This window comes from Oncorhynchus masou, unplaced genomic scaffold (genome assembly GCF_036934945.1).
Source record: "Oncorhynchus masou masou isolate Uvic2021 unplaced genomic scaffold, UVic_Omas_1.1 unplaced_scaffold_181, whole genome shotgun sequence".
NCBI lineage: Eukaryota > Metazoa > Chordata > Actinopteri > Salmoniformes > Salmonidae > Oncorhynchus > Oncorhynchus masou.
In genome coordinates this window covers 1815275-1837384 of record NW_027016550.1, presented here as the reverse complement: position 1 = coordinate 1837384, position 22110 = coordinate 1815275, and the positions used below count along the sequence as shown (strand labels likewise).

Here is a 22110-nt window from a genome sequence, read left to right as displayed (position 1 = left end):
CTAACGTCCTCCAGACCTGCGACACTAACGTCCTCCACTAACGTCCTCCACTAACGTCTTCCACTAACGTCCTCCAGACCTGCGACACTAACGTCCTCCAGACTTGTGTAGTGAATAGGGCTTAAGGTCTAGGGTTTAGGGAGTATGGTCTAGGGAGTAGGGTCTAGGGAGTAGGGTCTAGGGAGTAGGGTCTAGGGAGTAGGGTCTAGGGAGTAGGGTCTAGGGAGTAGGGTCTATGTAGTAGGGTCTAGGGAGTAGGGTCTAGGGAGTAGGGTCTAGGGAGTAGGGTCTAGGATCTTGGGAGTAGGATCTAGGGAGTAGTGTCTAGGATCTTGGGAGTAGGGTCTAGGGAGTAGGGAGTAGGATCTAGGGAGTAGGGAGTAGGATCTAGGGAGTAGGATCTAGGGAGTAGGGAGTAGGATCTAGGGAGTAGGATCTAGGGAGTAGGATCTAGGGAGTAGGGTCTAGGGAGTAAGGTCTAGGGAGTAAGGAGTAGGGTCTAGGGAGTAGAGTCTAGGGAGTAGGGAGTAGGGTCTAGGTAAAACCCTTATCTTGTGTGTAGTGAGTAGGGTCTAGGGTTTAGTGAGTAGGGTTTAGTGAGTAGAGTCTAGGGTTTAGGGAGTAGGGTCTAGGGAGTAGGGTCTAGGGAGCAGGGTCTCGGGAGCAGGGTCTCGGGAGCAGGGTGTAGGTAAAACCCTTATCTTGTGTGTAGTGAGTAGGGTCTAGGGTTAAGTGAGTAGGATTTAGTGAGTAGAGTTTAGGGTTTAGTGAGTAGGGTTTAGGGAGTAGGGTTTAGGGTCTAGTGAGTAAGGTCTAGGGAAAACCCTCACCCCTGTGTGTAGTGAGTAGGATCTAGGTTTTAGGGACTAGGGACTAGGGTTTAGGGTCTAAGGTTTTAGGGAGTAGGGTTTTGGGGCTAAGGTTTAGGGAGCAGGGAATAGGGTTTAGGGTCTAAGATTTAGGGAGTAGGGACTAGGGTTTAGGGACTAGGGACTAGGGTTTAGGGACTAGGGCTTAGGGACTAGGGACTAGGGTTTAGGGACTAGGGTTTAGGGAGTAAGGACTAGGGTTTAGGGTCTGAGGTTTAGGGAGTAGGGACTAGGGTTTAGGGTTTAGGGTCTAAGGTTTAGGGAGTAGGGTCTAAGGTTTAGGGTCTAGGGAGTAGGGTTTTGGGTCTAAGGTTTAGGGAGTAGGGTCTTGGGTTTAGGGAGTAGGGACTAGGGTTTAGGGTCTAAGAAGTAGGGTTTTGGGTCTAAGGCTTAGGGAGTAGGGACTAGGGCTTAGGGACTAGGGACTAGGGAAAACCCTTACCCCTGTGTGTATAGTTTCTCAGCGATCTTCATGGTCTCTTTGGCACCGATTCTCAACTTCCTGGAAACCAGCTTCTCCATTTCCTATTGGACCAGACAACAACACAGGCAGACCATTGGTCAATAGACAGAACGTGAGTGTGTGTCAGTGTGTATATATATGGCTAGTGTCCTCACCACTGTGTCCAGGGGCAGCGGCCTCCACTTGCTTTTGGGTTTACTGGTTACCGAGGTGACGGTTGCTATGGGATCCTAGGAATTCAGGTTATTACATCATCATAACACTTAAGATTTGTATTTAATAGAGTCTGTAACATATTCAAAAATCCCCATCAAAAATCGGTCACCTTCAGCTGACACATGGGCTGCAAGTTGTGAGGGAGCGTGGAACTGGCATGCTGACTGTAGGAATGTCCCCCAGAGCTGTTTAATGTTCATTTCTCTACCACAAGCCGCCTCTCAATGTCGTTTTAGTTTGGTCATGTTCATTTCTCTACCATAAGCTGCCTCTAAACGTCGTTTTAATGTTAATTTCTCTAAAACAAGCCGCCTCTAAACGTCATTTTAGAGAGTTTGGTAATGTTCATTTCTCTACCACAAGCCACCTCTAAACGTTGTTTTACAGAGTTTGGTAATGTTCATTTCTCTACGACAAGCCGCCTCTAAACGTTGTTTTAGAGAGTTTGGTAATGTTCATTTCTCTACCACAAGCCGCCTCTAAACGTTGTTTTACAGAGTTTGGTAATGTTCATTTCTCTACCACAAGCCGCCTCTAAACGTCATTTTAGAGAGTTTGGTCATGTTCATTTCTCTACCACAAGCCGCCTCTAAACGTCGTTTTAGAGAGTTTGGTATTACGTCCAACCGGCTTCACAACAGCAAAATCTGTGGCATTGTGTTGAGTGGCCTTTTATTGTCCCCCAGCACAAGGTGCACCTGTGTAATGACCATGCTGTTTAATCAGCTTCTTGATATGCCACAAATAAGCGTTCTGTGCGTATGGAACATTTCTGGGATCTTTTATTTCAGCTCATGAAACCAACACTGTACAAGTTGTGTTTATATTGTTGTTCGGTGTAAAATAGACGAGCTGCTAACAACACCAGCTAAAACTCTGCTTAGACTCCTAAGAATGAAGTACAAACCCTCCTCATCACAGACAGACCCTCCTCCATACAGACAGACCCCCCTCATCACAGACAGACCCTCCTCATCACAGACAGACCCCCCTCATCACAGACAGACCCCCCTCATCACAGACAGACCCTCCTCATCACAGACAGACCCTCCTCATCACAGACAGACCCCCCTCATCACAGACAGACCCCCTCATCACAGACAGACCCTCCTCACAGACAGACCCTCCTCATCACAGACAGACCCTCCTCATCACAGACAGACCCCCCTCATCACAGACAGACCCCCTCATCACAGACAGACCCTCCTCATCACAGACAGACCCCCCTCATCACAGACAGACCCCCTCATCACAGACAGACCCCCTCATCACAGACAGACCCCCCTCATCACAGACAGACCCTCCTCATCACAGACAGACCCACCTCAACACAGACAGACCCACCTCAACACAGACAGACCCCCTCATCACAGACAGACCCCCTCATCACAGACAGACCCCCATCACAGACAGACCCCCTCATCACAGACAGACCCTCCTCATCACAGACAGACCCTCCTCATCACAGCCAGACCCTCCTCATCACAGCCAGACCCTCCTCATCACAGACAGACCCCCCTCATCACAGACAGACCCTCCTCATCACAGACAGACCCTCCTCATCACAGACAGACCCTCCTCATCACAGACAGACCCTCCTCATCACAGACAGACCCTCCTCATCACAGACAGACCCTCCTCATCACAGACAGACCCCTCCTCATCACAGACAGACCCTCCTCATCACAGACAGACCCTCCTCATCACAGACAGACCCTCCTCATCACAGACAGACCCTCCTCATCACAGACAGACCCCCCTCATCACAGACAGACCCTCCTCATCACAGACAGACCCTCCTCATCACAGACAGACCCCCCCTCATCACAGACAGACCCTCCTCAACACAGACAGACCCTCCTCATCACAGACAGACCCTCCTCATAACAGACAGACCCCCCTCATCACAGACAGACCCCCCTCATCACAGACAGACCCCCCTCATCACAGACAGACCCTCCTCATCACAGACAGACCACCCTCATCACAGACAGACCCTCCTCATCACAGACAGACCCCCTCATCACAGACAGACCCTCCTCATCACAGACAGACCCTCCTCATCACAGACAGACCCCCTCATCACAGACAGACCCCCTCATCACAGACAGACCCTCCTCATCACAGACAGACCCTCCTCATCACAGACAGACCCCCCTCATCACAGACAGACCCTCCTCATCACAGACAGACCCTCCTCATCACAGACAGACCCCCCTCATCACAGACAGACCCTCCTCAACACAGACAGACCCTCCTCATCACAGACAGACCCTCCTCATAACAGACAGACCCCCCTCATCACAGACAGACCCTCCTCATCACAGACAGACCCCCTCATCACAGACAGACCCTCCTCATCACAGACAGACCCCCTCATGACAGACAGACCCTCCTCATCACAGACAGACCCTCCTCATCACAGACAGACCCCCCTCATCACAGACAGACCCCCCTCATCACAGACAGACCCTCCTCATCACAGACAGACCCTCCTCATCACAGACAGACCCCCTCATCACAGACAGACCCTCCTCATCACAGACAGACCCCCTCATCACAGACAGACCCCCTCATCACAGACAGACCCTCCTCATCACAGACAGACCCTCCTCATCACAGACCCCCCCATCACAGACAGACCCTCCTCATCACAGACAGACCCTCCTCATCACAGACAGACCCTCCTACAGACAGACCCTCCTCATCACAGACAGACCCCCCTCATCACAGACAGACCCTCCTCATCACAGACAGACCCTCCTCATCACAGACAGACCCTCCTACAGACAGACCCTCCTCATCACAGACAGACCCTCCTCATCACAGACAGACCCCCTCATCACAGACAGACCCTCCTCAACACAGACAGACCCTCCTCATCACAGACAGACCCCCTCATCACAGACAGACCCCCCTCATCACAGACAGACCCCCCTCATCACAGACAGACCCCCTCATCACAGACAGACCCTCCTCATCACAGACAGACCCTCCTCATCACAGACAGACCCTCCTCATCACAGACAGACCCTCCTCATCACAGACAGACCCTCCTCATCACAGACAGACCCTCCTCATCACAGACAGACCCCCCTCATCACAGACAGACCCTCCTCATCACAGACAGACCCCCCTCATCACAGACAGACCCTCCTCATCACAGACAGACCCTCCTCATCACAGACAGACCCCCCTCATCACAGACCCCCCCCTGCTACCTCCACACAGATCTGGTAGATCACTAGACAGACACCCCTCCTACCTCCATACAGACAGACAGACACCCCTCCTACCTCCATACAGACAGACAGACACCCCTCCTACCTCCATACAGACAGACAGACCCCCTCTTACCTCCATACAGACAGACAGACACCCCTCCTACCTCCATACAGATAGACAGACACCCCTCCTACCTCCATACAGACAGAGACACCCCTCCTACCTCCATACAGACAGACACCCCTCCTACCTCCATACAGACAGACACCCCTCCTACCTCCATACAGACAGACACCCCTCCTACCTCCATACAGACAGACAGACCCCCTCTTACCTCCATACAGACAGACAGACACCCCTCCTACCTCCATACAGATAGACAGACACCCCTCCTACCTCCATACAGACAGAGACACCCCTCCTACCTCCATACAGACAGACACCCCTCCTACCTCCATACAGACAGACACCCCTCCTACCTCCATACAGACAGACACCCCTCCTACCTCCATACAGACAGACAGACACCCCTCCTACCTCCATACAGACAGAGACACCCCTCCTACCTCCATACAGACAGACACCCCTCCTACCTCCATACAGACAGACACCCCTCCTACCTCCATACAGACAGACAGACCCCCTCCTACCTCCATACAGACAGACAGACACCCCTCCTACCTCCATACAGATCTGGTAGATCACTAGACAGACAGACACCCCTCCTACCTCCATACAGATCTGGTAGATCACTAGACAGACACCCCTCCTACCTCCATACAGACAGAGACACCCCTCCTACCTCCATACAGATCTGGTAGATCACTAGACAGACACCCCTCCTACCTCCATACAGATCTGGTAGATCACTAGACAGACAGACAGACACCCCTCCTACCTCCATACAGACAGACAGACCCCCCTCCTACCTCCATACAGACAGACAGACACCCCTCCTACCTCCATACAGACAGACAGACACCCCTCCTACCTCCATACAGACAGACAGACACCCCTCCTACCTCCATACAGACAGACACCCCTCCTACCTCCATACAGACAGACACCCCTCCTACCTCCATACAGACAGACACCCCTCCTACCTCCATACAGACAGACAGACCCCCCTCCTACCTCCATACAGACAGACCCCCCTCCTACCTCCATACAGATCTGGTAGATCACTAGACAGACAGACACCCCTCCTACCTCCATACAGACAGACCCCCTCCTACCTCCATACAGACAGACAGACCCCCCTCCTACCTCCATACAGACAGACCCCCCTCCTACCTCCATACAGATCTGGTAGATCACTAGACAGACAGACACCCCTCCTACCTCCATACAGATCTGGTAGATCACTAGACAAGCACCCCTCCTACCTCCATACAGACAGAGACCCCCCCTACCTCCATACAGACACAGACCCCCCTCCTACCTCCATACAGACAGACACCCCTCCTACCTCCATACAGATCTGGTAGATCACTAGACAGACACCCCTCCTACCTCCATACAGATCTGGTAGATCACTAGACAGACACCCCTCCTACCTCCATACAGATCTGGTAGATCACTAGACAGACAGACACCCCTCCTACCTCCATACAGACAGACACCCCTCCTACCTCCATACAGACAGACACCCCTCCTACCTCCATACAGACAGACAGACACCCCTCCTACCTCCATACAGATCTGGTAGATCACTAGACAGGCAGACACCCCTCCTACCTCCATACAGACAGACAGACACCCCTCCTACCTCCATACAGATCTGGTAGATCACTAGACAGGCAGACACCCCTCCTACCTCCATACAGACAGACCCCCCTCCTACCTCCATACAGATCTGGTAGATCACTAGACAGACAGACACCCCTCCTACCTCCATACAGATCTGGTAGATCACTAGACAGACACCCCTCCTACCTCCATACAGATCTGGTAGATCACTAGACAGACAGACACCCCTCCTACCTCCATACAGACAGACCCCTCCTACCTCCATACAGACAGACAGACACCCCTCCTACCTCCATACAGATCTGGTAGATCACTAGACAGACACCCCTCCTACCTCCATACAGATCTGGTAGATCACTAGACAGACAGACACCCCTCCTACCTCCATACAGACAGACCCCCCTCCTACCTCCATACAGATCTGGTAGATCACTAGACAGACACCCCTCCTACCTCCATACAGATCTGGTAGATCACTAGACAGACACCCCTCCTACCTCCATACAGACAGACAGACCCCCTCCTACCTCCATACAGACAGACAGACACCCCTCCTACCTCCATACAGACAGACACCCCTCCTACCTCCATACAGACAGACAGACCCCCCTCCTACCTCCATACAGATCTGGTAGATCACTAGACAGACAGACCCCCCTCCTACCTCCATACAGATCTGGTAGATCACTAGACAGCCACCCCTCCTACCTCCATACAGACAGACACCCCTCCTACCTCCATACAGACAGACAGACCCCCCTCCTACCTCCATACAGATCTGGTAGATCACTAGACAGACAGACACCCCTCCTACCTCCATACAGATCTGGTAGATCACTAGACAGGCACCCCACCTACCTCCAGACAGATCTGGTAGATCACTAGACAGACACCCCTCCTACCTCCATACAGATCTGGTAGATCACTAGACAGACAGACACCCCTCCTACCTCCAGACAGATCTGGTAGATCACTAGGCAGACACCCCTCCTACCTCCATACAGATCTGGTAGATCACTAGACAGACACCCCTCCTACCTCCATACAGATCTGGTAGATCACTAGACAGACACCCCTCCTACCTCCAGACAGATCTGGTAGATCACTAGACAGACAGACACCCCTCCTACCTCCATACAGATCTGGTAGATCACTAGACAGACACCCCACCTACCTCCATACAGATCTGGTAGATCACTAGACAGACACCCCTCCTACCTCCATACAGATCTGGTAGATCACTAGGCAGACACCCCTCCTACCTCCATACAGATCTGGTAGATCACTAGACAGACACCCCTCCTACCTCCAAACAGATCTGGTAGATCACTAGACAGACAGACACCCCTCCTACCTCCATACAGATCTGGTAGATCACTAGACAGACAGACACCCCTCCTACCTCCATACAGATCTGGTAGATCACTAGACAGACAGACACCCCTCCTACCTCCATACAGATCTGGTAGATCACTAGACAGACACCCCTCCTACCTCCATACAGATCTGGTAGATCACTAGACAGGCACCACTCTTACCTCCATACAGACAGACAGACCCCCCTCCTACCTCCATACAGATCTGGTAGATCACTAGACAGGCACCCCTCCTACCTCCATACAGACAGACAGACACCCCTCCTACCTCCATACAGATCTGGTAGATCACTAGACAGACACCCCTCCTACCTCCATACAGATCTGGTAGATCACTAGACAGACAGACACCCCTCCTACCTCCAGACAGATCTGGTAGATCACTAGACAGGCAGACACCCCTCCTACCTCCATACAGATCTGGTAGATCACTAGACAGACACCCCTCCTACCTCCATACAGATCTGGTAGATCACTAGACAGACACCCCTCCTACCTCCATACAGACAGACAGACACCCCTCCTACCTCCATACAGATCTGGTAGATCACTAGACAGGCAGACACCCCTCCTACCTCCATACAGATCTGGTAGATCACTAGACAGACACCCCTCCTACCTCCATACAGATCTGGTAGATCACTAGACAGGCACCCCTCCTACCTCCATACAGGCAGACCCCCCTCCTACCTCCATACAGATCTGGTAGATCACTAGACAGACACCCCTCCTACCTCCATACAGATCTGGTAGATCACTAGACAGACACCCCTCCTACCTCCATACAGATTTGGTAGATCACTAGACAGACACCCCTCCTACCTCCATACAGATCTGGTAGATCACTAGACAGACACCCCTCCTACCTCCATACAGACAGACAGACACCCCTCCTACCTCCATACAGATCTGGTAGATCACTAGACAGACAGACACCCCTCCTACCTCCATACAGATCTGGTAGATCACTAGACAGACAGACACCCCTCCTACCTCCATACAGACAGAGACCCCCCTCCTACCTCCATACAGATCTGGTAGATCACTAGACAGGGACCCCTCCTACCTCCATACAGACAGACACCCCTCCTACCTCCATACAGATCTGGTAGATCACTAGACAGACAGGCACCCCTCCTACCTCCATACAGACAGACACCCCTCCTACCTCCATACAGATCTGGTAGATCACTAGACAGACAGGCACCCCTCCTACCTCCATACAGACAGACAGACAGACACCCCTCCTACCTCCATACAGATCTGGTAGATCACTAGACAGACAGACACCCCTCCTACCTCCATACAGACAGACACCCCTCCTACCTCCATACAGATCTGGTAGATCACTAGACAGACAGACACCCCTCCTACCTCCATACAGACAGACAGACCCCCCTCCTACCTCCATACAGATCTGGTAGATCACTAGACAGACAGACACCCCTCCTACCTCCATACAGACAGACACCCCTCCTACCTCCATACAGACAGACACCCCTATTACCTCCATACAGATCTGGTAGATCACTAGACAGACACCCCTCCTACCTCCATACAGACAGACACCCCTCCTACCTCCATACAGACAGACAGACACCCCTCCTACCTCCATACAGATCTGGTAGATCACTAGACAGACACCCCTCCTACCTCCATACAGATCTGGTAGATCACTAGACAGACACCCCTCCTACCTCCATACAGATCTGGTAGATCACTAGACAGACACCCCTCCTACCTCCATACAGATCTGGTAGATCACTAGACAGGCACCCCTCCTACCTCCATACAGATCTGGTAGATCACTAGACAGACACCCCTCCTACCTCCATACAGATCTGGTAGATCACTAGACAGGCACCCCACCTACCTCCAGACAGATCTGGTAGATCACTAGACAGGCACCCCTCCTACCTCCATACAGATCTGGTAGATCACTAGACAGACAGACCCCCTCCTACCTCCATACAGACAGACAGACACCCCTCCTACCTCCATACAGATCTGGTAGATCACTAGACAGACACCCCTCCTACCTCCATACAGATCTGGTAGATCACTAGACAGACAGACACCCCTCCTACCTCCATACAGATCTGGTAGATCACTAGACAGACACCCCTCCTACCTCCATACAGACAGACAGACACCCCTCCTACCTCCATACAGATCTGGTAGATCACTAGACAGACAGACACCCCTCCTACCTCCATACAGATCTGGTAGATCACTAGACAGACACCCCTCCTACCTCCATACAGACAGAGACCCCCCTCCTACCTCCATACAGTTCTGGTAGATCACTAGACAGGGACCCCTCCTACCTCCATACAGACAGACAGACAGACACCCCTCCTACCTCCATACAGATCTGGTAGATCACTAGACAGACAGGCACCCCTCCTACCTCCATACAGACAGACACCCCTCCTACCTCCATACAGATCTGGTAGATCACTAGACAGACAGGCACCCCTCCTACCTCCATACAGACAGACAGACAGACACCCCTCCTACCTCCATACAGATCTGGTAGATCACTAGACAGACAGACACCCCTCCTACCTCCATACAGACAGACACCCCTCCTACCTCCATACAGATCTGGTAGATCACTAGACAGGCACCCCACCTACCTCCATACAGATCTGGTAGATCACTAGACAGACACCCCTCCTACCTCCATACAGATCTGGTAGATCACTAGACAGGCACCCCACCTACCTCCATACAGATCTGGTAGATCACTAGACAGACACCCCTCCTACCTCCATACAGATCTGGTAGATCACTAGACAGGCACCCCTCCTACCTCCATACAGATCTGGTAGATCACTAGACAGACACCCCTCCTACCTCCATACAGATCTGGTAGATCACTAGACAGACAGACACCCCTCCTACCTCCATACAGATCTGGTAGATCACTAGACAGACACCCCTCCTACCTCCATACAGATCTGGTAGATCACTAGACAGACAGACACCCCTCCTACCTCCATACAGATCTGGTAGATCACTAGACAGACACCCCTCCTACCTCCATACAGACAGAGACCCCCCTCCTACCTCCATACAGATCTGGTAGATCACTAGACAGGGACCCCTCCTACCTCCATACAGACAGACAGACAGACACCCCTCCTACCTCCATACAGATCTGGTAGATCACTAGACAGACAGACACCCCTCCTACCTCCATACAGACAGACACCCCTCCTACCTCCATACAGATCTGGAAGATCACTAGACAGGCACCCCACCTACCTCCATACAGATCTGGTAGATCACTAGACAGACACCCCTCCTACCTCCATACAGACAGACAGAACCCCCTCCTACCTCCATACAGATCTGGTAGATCACTAGACAGACAGACACCCCTCCTACCTCCATACAGACAGACACCCCTCCTACCTCCATACAGATCTGGTAGATCACTAGACAGACAGACACCCCTCCTACCTCCATACAGACAGACACCCCTCCTACCTCCATACAGATCTGGTAGATCACTAGACAGACACCCCTCCTACCTCCATACAGATCTGGTAGATCACTAGACAGGCACCCCACCTACCTCCATACAGATCTGGTAGATCACTAGACAGACACCCCTCCTACCTCCATACAGATCTGGTAGATCACTAGACAGGCACCCCTCCTACCTCCATACAGACAGAGACACCCCTCCTACCTCCATACAGACAGAGACACCCCTCCTACCTCCATACAGACAGACACCCCTCCTACCTCCATACAGACAGACACCCCTCCTACCTCCATACAGACAGACACCCCTCCTACCTCCATACAGACAGACAGACACCCCTCCGACCTCCATACAGACAGACAGACCCTCCTCCTACCTCCATACAGATCTGGTAGATCACTAGACAGACACCCCTCCTACCTCCATACAGACAGACACCCCTCCTACCTCCATACAGATCTGGTAGATCACTAGACAGGCACCCCTCCTACCTCCATACAGATCTGGTAGATCACTAGACAGACACCCCTCCTACCTCCATACAGACAGACACCCCTCCTACCTCCATACAGGCAGACCCCCCTCCTACCTCCATACAGATCTGGTAGATCACTAGACAGACAGACACCCCTCCTACCTCCATACAGACAGACACCCCTCCTACCTCCATACAGATCTGGTAGATCACTAGACAGGCACCCCTCCTACCTCCAGACAGATCTGGTAGATCACTAGACAGGGACCCCTCCTACCTCCACACAGATCTGGTAGATCACTAGACAGACAGACACCCCTCCTACCTCCATACAGATCTGGTAGATCACTAGACAGACACCCCTCCTACCTCCATACAGATCTGGTAGATCACTAGACAGGCACCCCTCCTACCTCCATACAGATCTGGTAGATCACTAGACAGGCACCCCTCCTACCTCCATACAGATCTGGTAGATCACTAGACAGACAGACCCCCTCCTACCTCCATACAGACAGACAGACACCCCTCCTACCTCCATACAGATCTGGTAGATCACTAGACAGACACCCCTCCTACCTCCATACAGATCTGGTAGATCACTAGACAGACAGACACCCCTCCTACCTCCATACAGATCTGGTAGATCACTAGACAGACACCCCTCCTACCTCCATACAGACAGACAGACACCCCTCCTACCTCCATACAGATCTGGTAGATCACTAGACAGACAGACACCCCTCCTACCTCCATACAGATCTGGTAGATCACTAGACAGACAGACACCCCTCCTACCTCCATACAGATCTGGTAGATCACTAGACAGACACCCCTCCTACCTCCATACAGACAGAGACCCCCCTCCTACCTCCATACAGATCTGGTAGATCACTAGACAGGGACCCCTCCTACCTCCATACAGACAGACACCCCTCCTACCTCCATACAGACAGACAGACAGACACCCCTCCTACCTCCATACAGATCTGGTAGATCACTAGACAGACAGACACCCCTCCTACCTCCATACAGACAGACACCCCTCCTACCTCCATACAGATCTGGTAGATCACTAGACAGGTACCCCACCTACCTCCATACAGATCTGGAAGATCACTAGACAGACACCCCTCCTACCTCCATACAGACAGACAGACCCCCCTCCTACCTCCATACAGATCTGGTAGATCACTAGACAGACAGACACCCCTCCTACCTCCATACAGACAGACACCCCTCCTACCTCCATACAGATCTGGTAGATCACTAGACAGGCACCCCACCTACCTCCATACAGATCTGGTAGATCACTAGACAGACACCCCTCCTACCTCCATACAGATCTGGTAGATCACTAGACAGGCACCCCTCCTACCTCCATACAGACAGAGACACCCCTCCTACCTCCATACAGACAGAGACACCCCTCCTACCTCCATACAGATCTGGTAGATCACTAGACAGGCACCCCTCCTACCTCCATACAGATCTGGTAGATCACTAGACAGACACCCCTCCTACCTCCATACAGACAGACACCCCTCCTACCTCCATACAGGCAGACCCCCCTCCTACCTCCATACAGATCTGGTAGATCACTAGACAGACAGACACCCCTCCTACCTCCATACAGACAGACACCCCTCCTACCTCCATACAGATCTGGTAGATCACTAGACAGGCACCCCTCCTACCTCCAGACAGATCTGGTAGATCACTAGACAGGGACCCCTCCTACCTCCACACAGATCTGGTAGATCACTAGACAGACAGACACCCCTCCTACCTCCATACAGATCTGGTAGATCACTAGACAGACACCCCTCCTACCTCCATACAGATCTGGTAGATCACTAGACAGGCACCCCTCCTACCTCCATACAGATCTGGTAGATCACTAGACAGACACCCCTCCTACCTCCATACAGATCTGGTAGATCACTAGACAGACAGACAGACACCCCTCCTACCTCCATACAGACAGACAGACCCCCCTCCTACCTCCATACAGACAGACAGACACCCCTCCTACCTCCATACAGACAGACAGACACCCCTCCTACCTCCATACAGACAGACAGACACCCCTCCTACCTCCATACAGACAGACAGACACCCCTCCTACCTCCATACAGACAGACACCCCTCCTACCGCCATACAGACAGACACCCCTCCTACCTCCATACAGACAGACACCCCTCCTACCTCCATACAGACAGACAGACCCCCCTCCTACCTCCATACAGACAGACCCCCTCCTACCTCCATACAGATCTGGTAGATCACTAGACAGACACCCCTCCTACCTCCATACAGACAGACCCCCCTCCTACCTCCATACAGATCTGGTAGATCACTAGACAGACAGACACCCCTCCTACCTCCATACAGACAGACCCCCTCCTACCTCCATACAGACAGACCCCCTCCTACCTCCATACAGACAGACAGACCCCCTCCTACCTCCATACAGACAGACCCCCCTCCTACCTCCATACAGATCTGGTAGATCACTAGACAGACAGACACCCCTCCTACCTCCATACAGATCTGGTAGATCACTAGACAAGCACCCCTCCTACCTCCATACAGACAGAGACCCCCCTCCTACCTCCATACAGACACAGACCCCCCTCCTACCTCCATACAGACAGACACCCCTCCTACCTCCATACAGATCTGGTAGATCACTAGACAGACACCCCTCCTACCTCCATACAGATCTGGTAGATCACTAGACAGACACCCCTCCTACCTCCATACAGATCTGGTAGATCACTAGACAGACAGACACCCCTCCTACCTCCATACAGACAGACACCCCTACTACCTCCATACAGACAGACAGACACCCCTCCTACCTCCATACAGATCTGGTAGATCACTAGACAGGCAGACACCCCTCCTACCTCCATACAGACAGACAGACACCCCTCCTACCTCCATACAGATCTGGTAGATCACTAGACAGGCAGACACCCCTCCTACCTCCATACAGACAGACCCCCCTCCTACCTCCATACAGATCTGGTAGATCACTAGACAGACAGACACCCCTCCTACCTCCATACAGATCTGGTAGATCACTAGACAGACACCCCTCCTACCTCCATACAGATCTGGTAGATCACTAGACAGACAGACACCCCTCCTACCTCCATACAGACAGACCCCTCCTACCTCCATACAGACAGACAGACACCCCTCCTACCTCCATACAGATCTGGTAGATCACTAGACAGACACCCCTCCTACCTCCATACAGATCTGGTAGATCACTAGACAGACAGACACCCCTCCTACCTCCATACAGACAGACCCCCCTCCTACCTCCATACAGATCTGGTAGATCACTAGACAGACACCCCTCCTACCTCCATACAGATCTGGTAGATCACTAGACAGACACCCCTCCTACCTCCATACAGACAGACAGACCCCCCTCCTACCTCCATACAGACAGACAGACACCCCTCCTACCTCCATACAGACAGACACCCCTCCTACCTCCATACAGACAGACACCCCTCCTACCTCCATACAGACAGACAGACCCCCCTCCTACCTCCATACAGATCTGGTAGATCACTAGACAGACAGACCCCCCTCCTACCTCCATACAGATCTGGTAGATCACTAGACAGGCACCCCTCCTACCTCCATACAGACAGACACCCCTCCTACCTCCATACAGATCTGGTAGATCACTAGACAGGCACCCCACCTACCTCCAGACAGATCTGGTAGATCACTAGACAGACACCCCTCCTACCTCCATACAGATCTGGTAGATCACTAGACAGACAGACACCCCTCCTACCTCCAGACAGATCTGGTAGATCACTAGGCAGACACCCCTCCTACCTCCATACAGATCTGGTAGATCACTAGACAGACACCCCTCCTACCTCCATACAGATCTGGTAGATCACTAGACAGACACCCCTCCTAACTCCAGACAGATCTGGTAGATCACTAGACAGACAGACACCCCTCCTACCTCCATACAGATCTGGTAGATCACTAGACAGACACCCCACCTACCTCCATACAGATCTGGTAGATCACTAGACAGACACCCCTCCTACCTCCATACAGATCTGGTAGATCACTAGACAGACAGACACCCCTCCTACCTCCAGACAGATCTGGTAGATCACTAGGCAGACACCCCTCCTACCTCCATACAGATCTGGTAGATCACTAGACAGACACCCCTCCTACCTCCATACAGATCTGGTAGATCACTAGACAGACAGACACCCCTCCTACCTCCATACAGATCTGGTAGATCACTAGACAGACACCCCTCCTACCTCCATACAGATCTGGTAGATCACTAGACAGACAGACACCCCTCCTACCTCCATACAGATCTGGTAGATCACTAGACAGACACCCCTCCTACCTCCATACAGATCTGGTAGATCACTAGACAGGCACCCCTCCTACCTCCATACAGACAGACAGACCCCCCTCCTACCTCCATACAGATCTGGTAGATCACTAGACAGGCACCCCTCCTACCTCCATACAGACAGACAGACACCCCTCCTACCTCCATACAGATCTGGTAGATCACTAGACAGACACCCCTCCTACCTCCATACAGATCTGGTAGATCACTAGACAGACAGACACCCCTCCTACCTCCAGACAGATCTGGTAGATCACTAGACAGGCAGACACCCCTCCTACCTCCATACAGATCTGGTAGATCACTAGACAGACACCCCTCCTACCTCCATACAGATCTGGTAGATCACTAGACAGACACCCCTCCTACCTCCATACAGACAGACACCCCTCCTACCTCCATACAGATCTGGTAGATCACTAGACAGGCAGACACCCCTCCTACCTCCATACAGATCTGGTAGATCACTAGACAGACACCCCTCCTACCTCCATACAGATCTGGTAGATCACTAGACAGGCACCCCTCCTACCTCCATACAGGCAGACCCCCCTCCTACCTCCATACAGATCTGGTAGATCACTAGACAGACACCCCTCCTACCTCCATACAGATTTGGTAGATCACTAGACAGGCACCCCTCCTACCTCCATACAGACAGACAGACCCCCCTCCTACCTCCATACAGATCTGGTAGATCACTAGACAGACACCCCTCCTACCTCCATACAGATCTGGTAGATCACTAGACAGACACCCCTCCTACCTCCATACAGATCTGGTAGATCACTAGACAGACACCCCTCCTACCTCCATACAGATCTGGTAGATCACTAGACAGACACCCCTCCTACCTCCATACAGATCTGGTAGATCACTAGACAGACACCCCTCCTACCTCCATACAGACAGACAGACACCCCTCCTACCTCCATACAGATCTGGTAGATCACTAGACAGGGACCCCTCCTACCTCCATACAGACAGACACCCCTCCTACCTCCATACAGATCTGGTAGATCACTAGACAGACAGGCACCCCTCCTACCTCCATACAGACAGACACCCCTCCTACCTCCATACAGATCTGGTAGATCACTAGACAGACAGGCACCCCTCCTACCTCCATACAGACAGACAGACAGACACCCCTCCTACCTCCATACAGATCTGGTAGATCACTAGACAGACAGACACCCCTCCTACCTCCATACAGACAGACAGACAGACACCCCTCCTACCTCCATACAGATCTGGTAGATCACTAGACAGACACCCCTCCTACCTCCATACAGATCTGGTAGATCACTAGACAGGCACCCCACCTACCTCCATACAGATCTGGTAGATCACTAGACAGACACCCCTCCTACCTCCATACAGACAGACAGACCCCCCTCCTACCTCCATACAGATCTGGTAGATCACTAGACAGACAGACACCCCTCCTACCTCCATACAGACAGACACCCCTCCTACCTCCATACAGATCTGGTAGATCACTAGACAGGCACCCCTCCTACCTCCATACAGATCTGGTAGATCACTAGACAGACAGACACCCCTCCTACCTCCATACAGACAGACACCCCTCCTACCTCCATACAGACAGACAGACACCCCTCCTACCTCCATACAGACAGACAGACACCCCTCCTACCTCCATACAGACAGACAGACACCCCTCCTACCTCCATACAGACAGACAGACACCCCTCCTACCTCCATACAGATCTGGTAGATCACTAGACAGGCACCCCACCTACCTCCATACAGATCTGGTAGATCACTAGACAGACACCCCTCCTACCTCCATACAGATCTGGTAGATCACTAGACAGGCACCCCTCCTACCTCCATACAGATCTGGTAGATCACTAGACAGACAGACCCCCTCCTACCTCCATACAGACAGACAGACACCCCTCCTACCTCCATACAGATCTGGTAGATCACTAGACAGACACCCCTCCTACCTCCATACAGATCTGGTATATCACTAGACAGACAGACACCCCTCCTACCTCCATACAGATCTGGTAGATCACTAGACAGACACCCCTCCTACCTCCATACAGACAGACAGACACCCCTCCTACCTCCATACAGATCTGGTAGATCACTAGACAGACAGACACCCCTCCTACCTCCATACAGATCTGGTAGATCACTAGACAGACACCCCTCCTACCTCCATACAGACAGAGACCCCCCTCCTACCTCCATACAGATCTGGTAGATCACTAGACAGGGACCCCTCCTACCTCCATACAGACAGACACCCCTCCTACCTCCATACAGACAGACAGACAGACACCCCTCCTACCTCCATACAGATCTGGTAGATCACTAGACAGACAGACACCCCTCCTACCTCCATACAGATCTGGTAGATCACTAGACAGACAGACACCCCTCCTACCTCCATACAGATCTGGTAGATCACTAGACAGGCACCCCACCTACCTCCATACAGATCTGGTAGATCACTAGACAGACACCCCTCCTACCTCCATACAGATCTGGTAGATCACTAGACAGGCACCCCTCCTACCTCCATACAGACAGAGACACCCCTCCTACCTCCATACAGACAGAGACACCCCTCCTACCTCCATACAGATCTGGTAGATCACTAGACAGGCACCCCTCCTACCTCCATACAGATCTGGTAGATCACTAGACAGACACCCCTCCTACCTCCATACAGACAGACACCCCTCCTACCTCCATACAGGCAGACCCCCCTCCTACCTCCATACAGATCTGGTAGATCACTAGACAAACAGACACCCCTCCTACCTCCATACAGATCTGGTAGATCACTAGACAGGCACCCCTCCTACCTCCATACAGATCTGGTAGATCACTAGACAGACAGACACCCCTCCTACCTCCATACAGATCTGGTAGATCACTAGACAGACACCCCTCCTACCTCCATACAGATCTGGTAGATCACTAGACAGGCACCCCTCCTACCTCCATACAGATCTGGTAGATCACTAGACAGACACCCCTCCTACCTCCATACAGATCTGGTAGATCACTAGACAGACAGACAGACACCCCTCCTACCTCCATACAGACAGACAGACCCCCCTCCTACCTCCATACAGATAGACAGACACCCCTCCTACCTCCATACAGACAGACAGACACCCCTCCTACCTCCATACAGACAGACAGACACCCCTCCTACCTCCATACAGACAGACACCCCTCCTACCTCCATACAGACAGACACCCCTCCTACCTCCATACAGACAGACACCCCTCCTACCTCCATACAGACAGACAGACCCCCCTCCTACCTCCATACAGACAGACCCCCCTCCTACCTCCATACAGATCTGGTAGATCACTAGACAGACACCCCTCCTACCTCCATACAGACAGACCCCCCTCCTACCTCCATACAGATCTGGTAGATCACTAGACAGACAGACACCCCTCCTACCTCCATACAGACAGACCCCCTCCTACCTCCATACAGACAGACCCCCTCCTACCTCCATACAGACAGACAGACCCCCCTCCTACCTCCATACAGACAGACCCCCCTCCTACCTCCATACAGATCTGGTAGATCACTAGACAGACACCCCTCCTACCTCCATACAGATCTGGTAGATCACTAGACAGACACCCCTCCTACCTCCATACAGATCTGGTAGATCACTAGACAGACACCCCTCCTACCTCCATACAGATCTGGTAGATCACTAGACAAGCACCCCTCCTACCTCCATACAGACAGAGACCCCCCTCCTACCTCCATACAGACACAGACCCCCCTCCTACCTCCATACAGACAGACACCCCTCCTACCTCCATACAGATCTGGTAGATCACTAGACAGACACCCCTCCTACCTCCATACAGATCTGGTAGATCACTAGACAGACACCCCTCCTACCTCCATACAGATCTGGTAGATCACTAGACAGACAGACACCCCTCCTACCTCCATACAGACAGACACCCCTCCTACCTCCATACAGACAGACACCCCTATTACCTCCATACAGACAGACAGACACCCCTCCTACCTCCATACAGATCTGGTAGATCACTAGACAGACACCCCTCCTACCTCCATACAGATCTGGTAGATCACTAGACAGGCACCCCTCCTACCTCCATACAGATCTGGTAGATCACTAGACAGACAGACCCCCTCCTACCTCCATACAGACAGACAGACACCCCTCCTACCTCCATACAGATCTGGTAGATCACTAGACAGACACCCCTCCTACCTCCATACAGATCTGGTAGATCACTAGACAGACAGACACCCCTCCTACCTCCATACAGATCTGGTAGATCACTAGACAGACACCCCTCCTACCTCCATACAGACAGACAGACACCCCTCCTACCTCCATACAGATCTGGTAGATCACTAGACAGACAGACACCCCTCCTACCTCCATACAGATCTGGTAGATCACTAGACAGACACCCCTCCTACCTCCATACAGATCTGGTAGATCACTAGACAGGCACCCCTCCTACCTCCATACAGACAGAGACACCCCTCCTACCTCCATACAGACAGAGACACCCCTCCTACCTCCATACAGATCTGGTAGATCACTAGACAGGCACCCCTCCTACCTCCATACAGATCTGGTAGATCACTAGACAGACACCCCTCCTACCTCCATACAGACAGACACCCCTCCTACCTCCATACAGGCAGACCCCCCTCCTACCTCCATACAGATCTGGTAGATCACTAGACAGACAGACACCCCTCCTACCTCCATACAGACAGACACCCCTCCTACCTCCATACAGATCTGGTAGATCACTAGACAGGCACCCCTCCTACCTCCAGACAGATCTGGTAGATCACTAGACAGACACCCCTCCTACCTCCATACAGATCTGGTAGATCACTAGACAGACAGACACCCCTCCTACCTCCATACAGATCTGGTAGATCACTAGACAGACACCCCTCCTACCTCCATACAGATCTGGTAGATCACTAGACAGGCACCCCTCCTACCTCCAGACAGATCTGGTAGATCACTAGACAGACACCCCTCCTACCTCCATACAGATCTGGTAGATCACTAGACAGACAGACAGACACCCCTCCTACCTACATACAGACAGACAGACCCCCCTCCTACCTCCATACAGACAGACAGACACCCCTCCTACCTCCATACAGACAGACAGACACCCCTCCTACCTCCATACAGACAGACAGACACCCCTCCTACCTCCATACAGACAGACACCCCTCCTACCTCCATACAGACAGACACCCCTCCTACCTCCATACAGACAGACAGACCCCCCTCCTTCCTCCATACAGACAGACCCCCCTCCTACCTCCATACAGATCTGGTAGATCACTAGACAGACACCCCTCCTACCTCCATACAGACAGACCCCCCTCCTACCTCCATACAGATCTGGTAGATCACTAGACAGACAGACACCCCTCCTACCTCCATACAGACAGACCCCCTCATACCTCCATACAGACAGACCCCCTCCTACCTCCATACAGACAGACAGACCCCCCTCCTACCTCCATACAGACAGACCCCCCTCCTACCTCCATACAGACAGACAGACCCCCCTCCTACCTCCATACAGACAGACCCCCCTCCTACCTCCATACAGATCTGGTAGATCACTAGACAGACAGACACCCCTCCTACCTCCATACAGATCTGGTAGATCACTAGACAAGCACCCCTCCTACCTCCATACAGACAGAGACCCCCCTCCTACCTCCATACAGACACAGACCCCCTCCTACCTCCATACAGACAGACACCCCTCCTACCTCCA

At 52.4% G+C, this 22110-nt stretch overlaps 1 protein-coding gene across 1 annotated transcript in view; it reads right to left on the bottom strand.

The window, feature by feature from the left end:
- Positions 1–22110, bottom strand: part of LOC135538756 (DNA topoisomerase 3-alpha-like) — a 95697-nt gene that overhangs the window by 36499 nt on the left and 37088 nt on the right. Inside the window, exons 9-10 of the mRNA XM_064964663.1 lie at positions 1488–1562; positions 1312–1394 (exon numbers count right to left, since the gene is read on the bottom strand). Coding sequence (XP_064820735.1) covers positions 1312–1394; positions 1488–1562 — 158 coding nt within the window. The remainder of the gene's footprint in view (positions 1–1311; positions 1395–1487; positions 1563–22110) is intronic.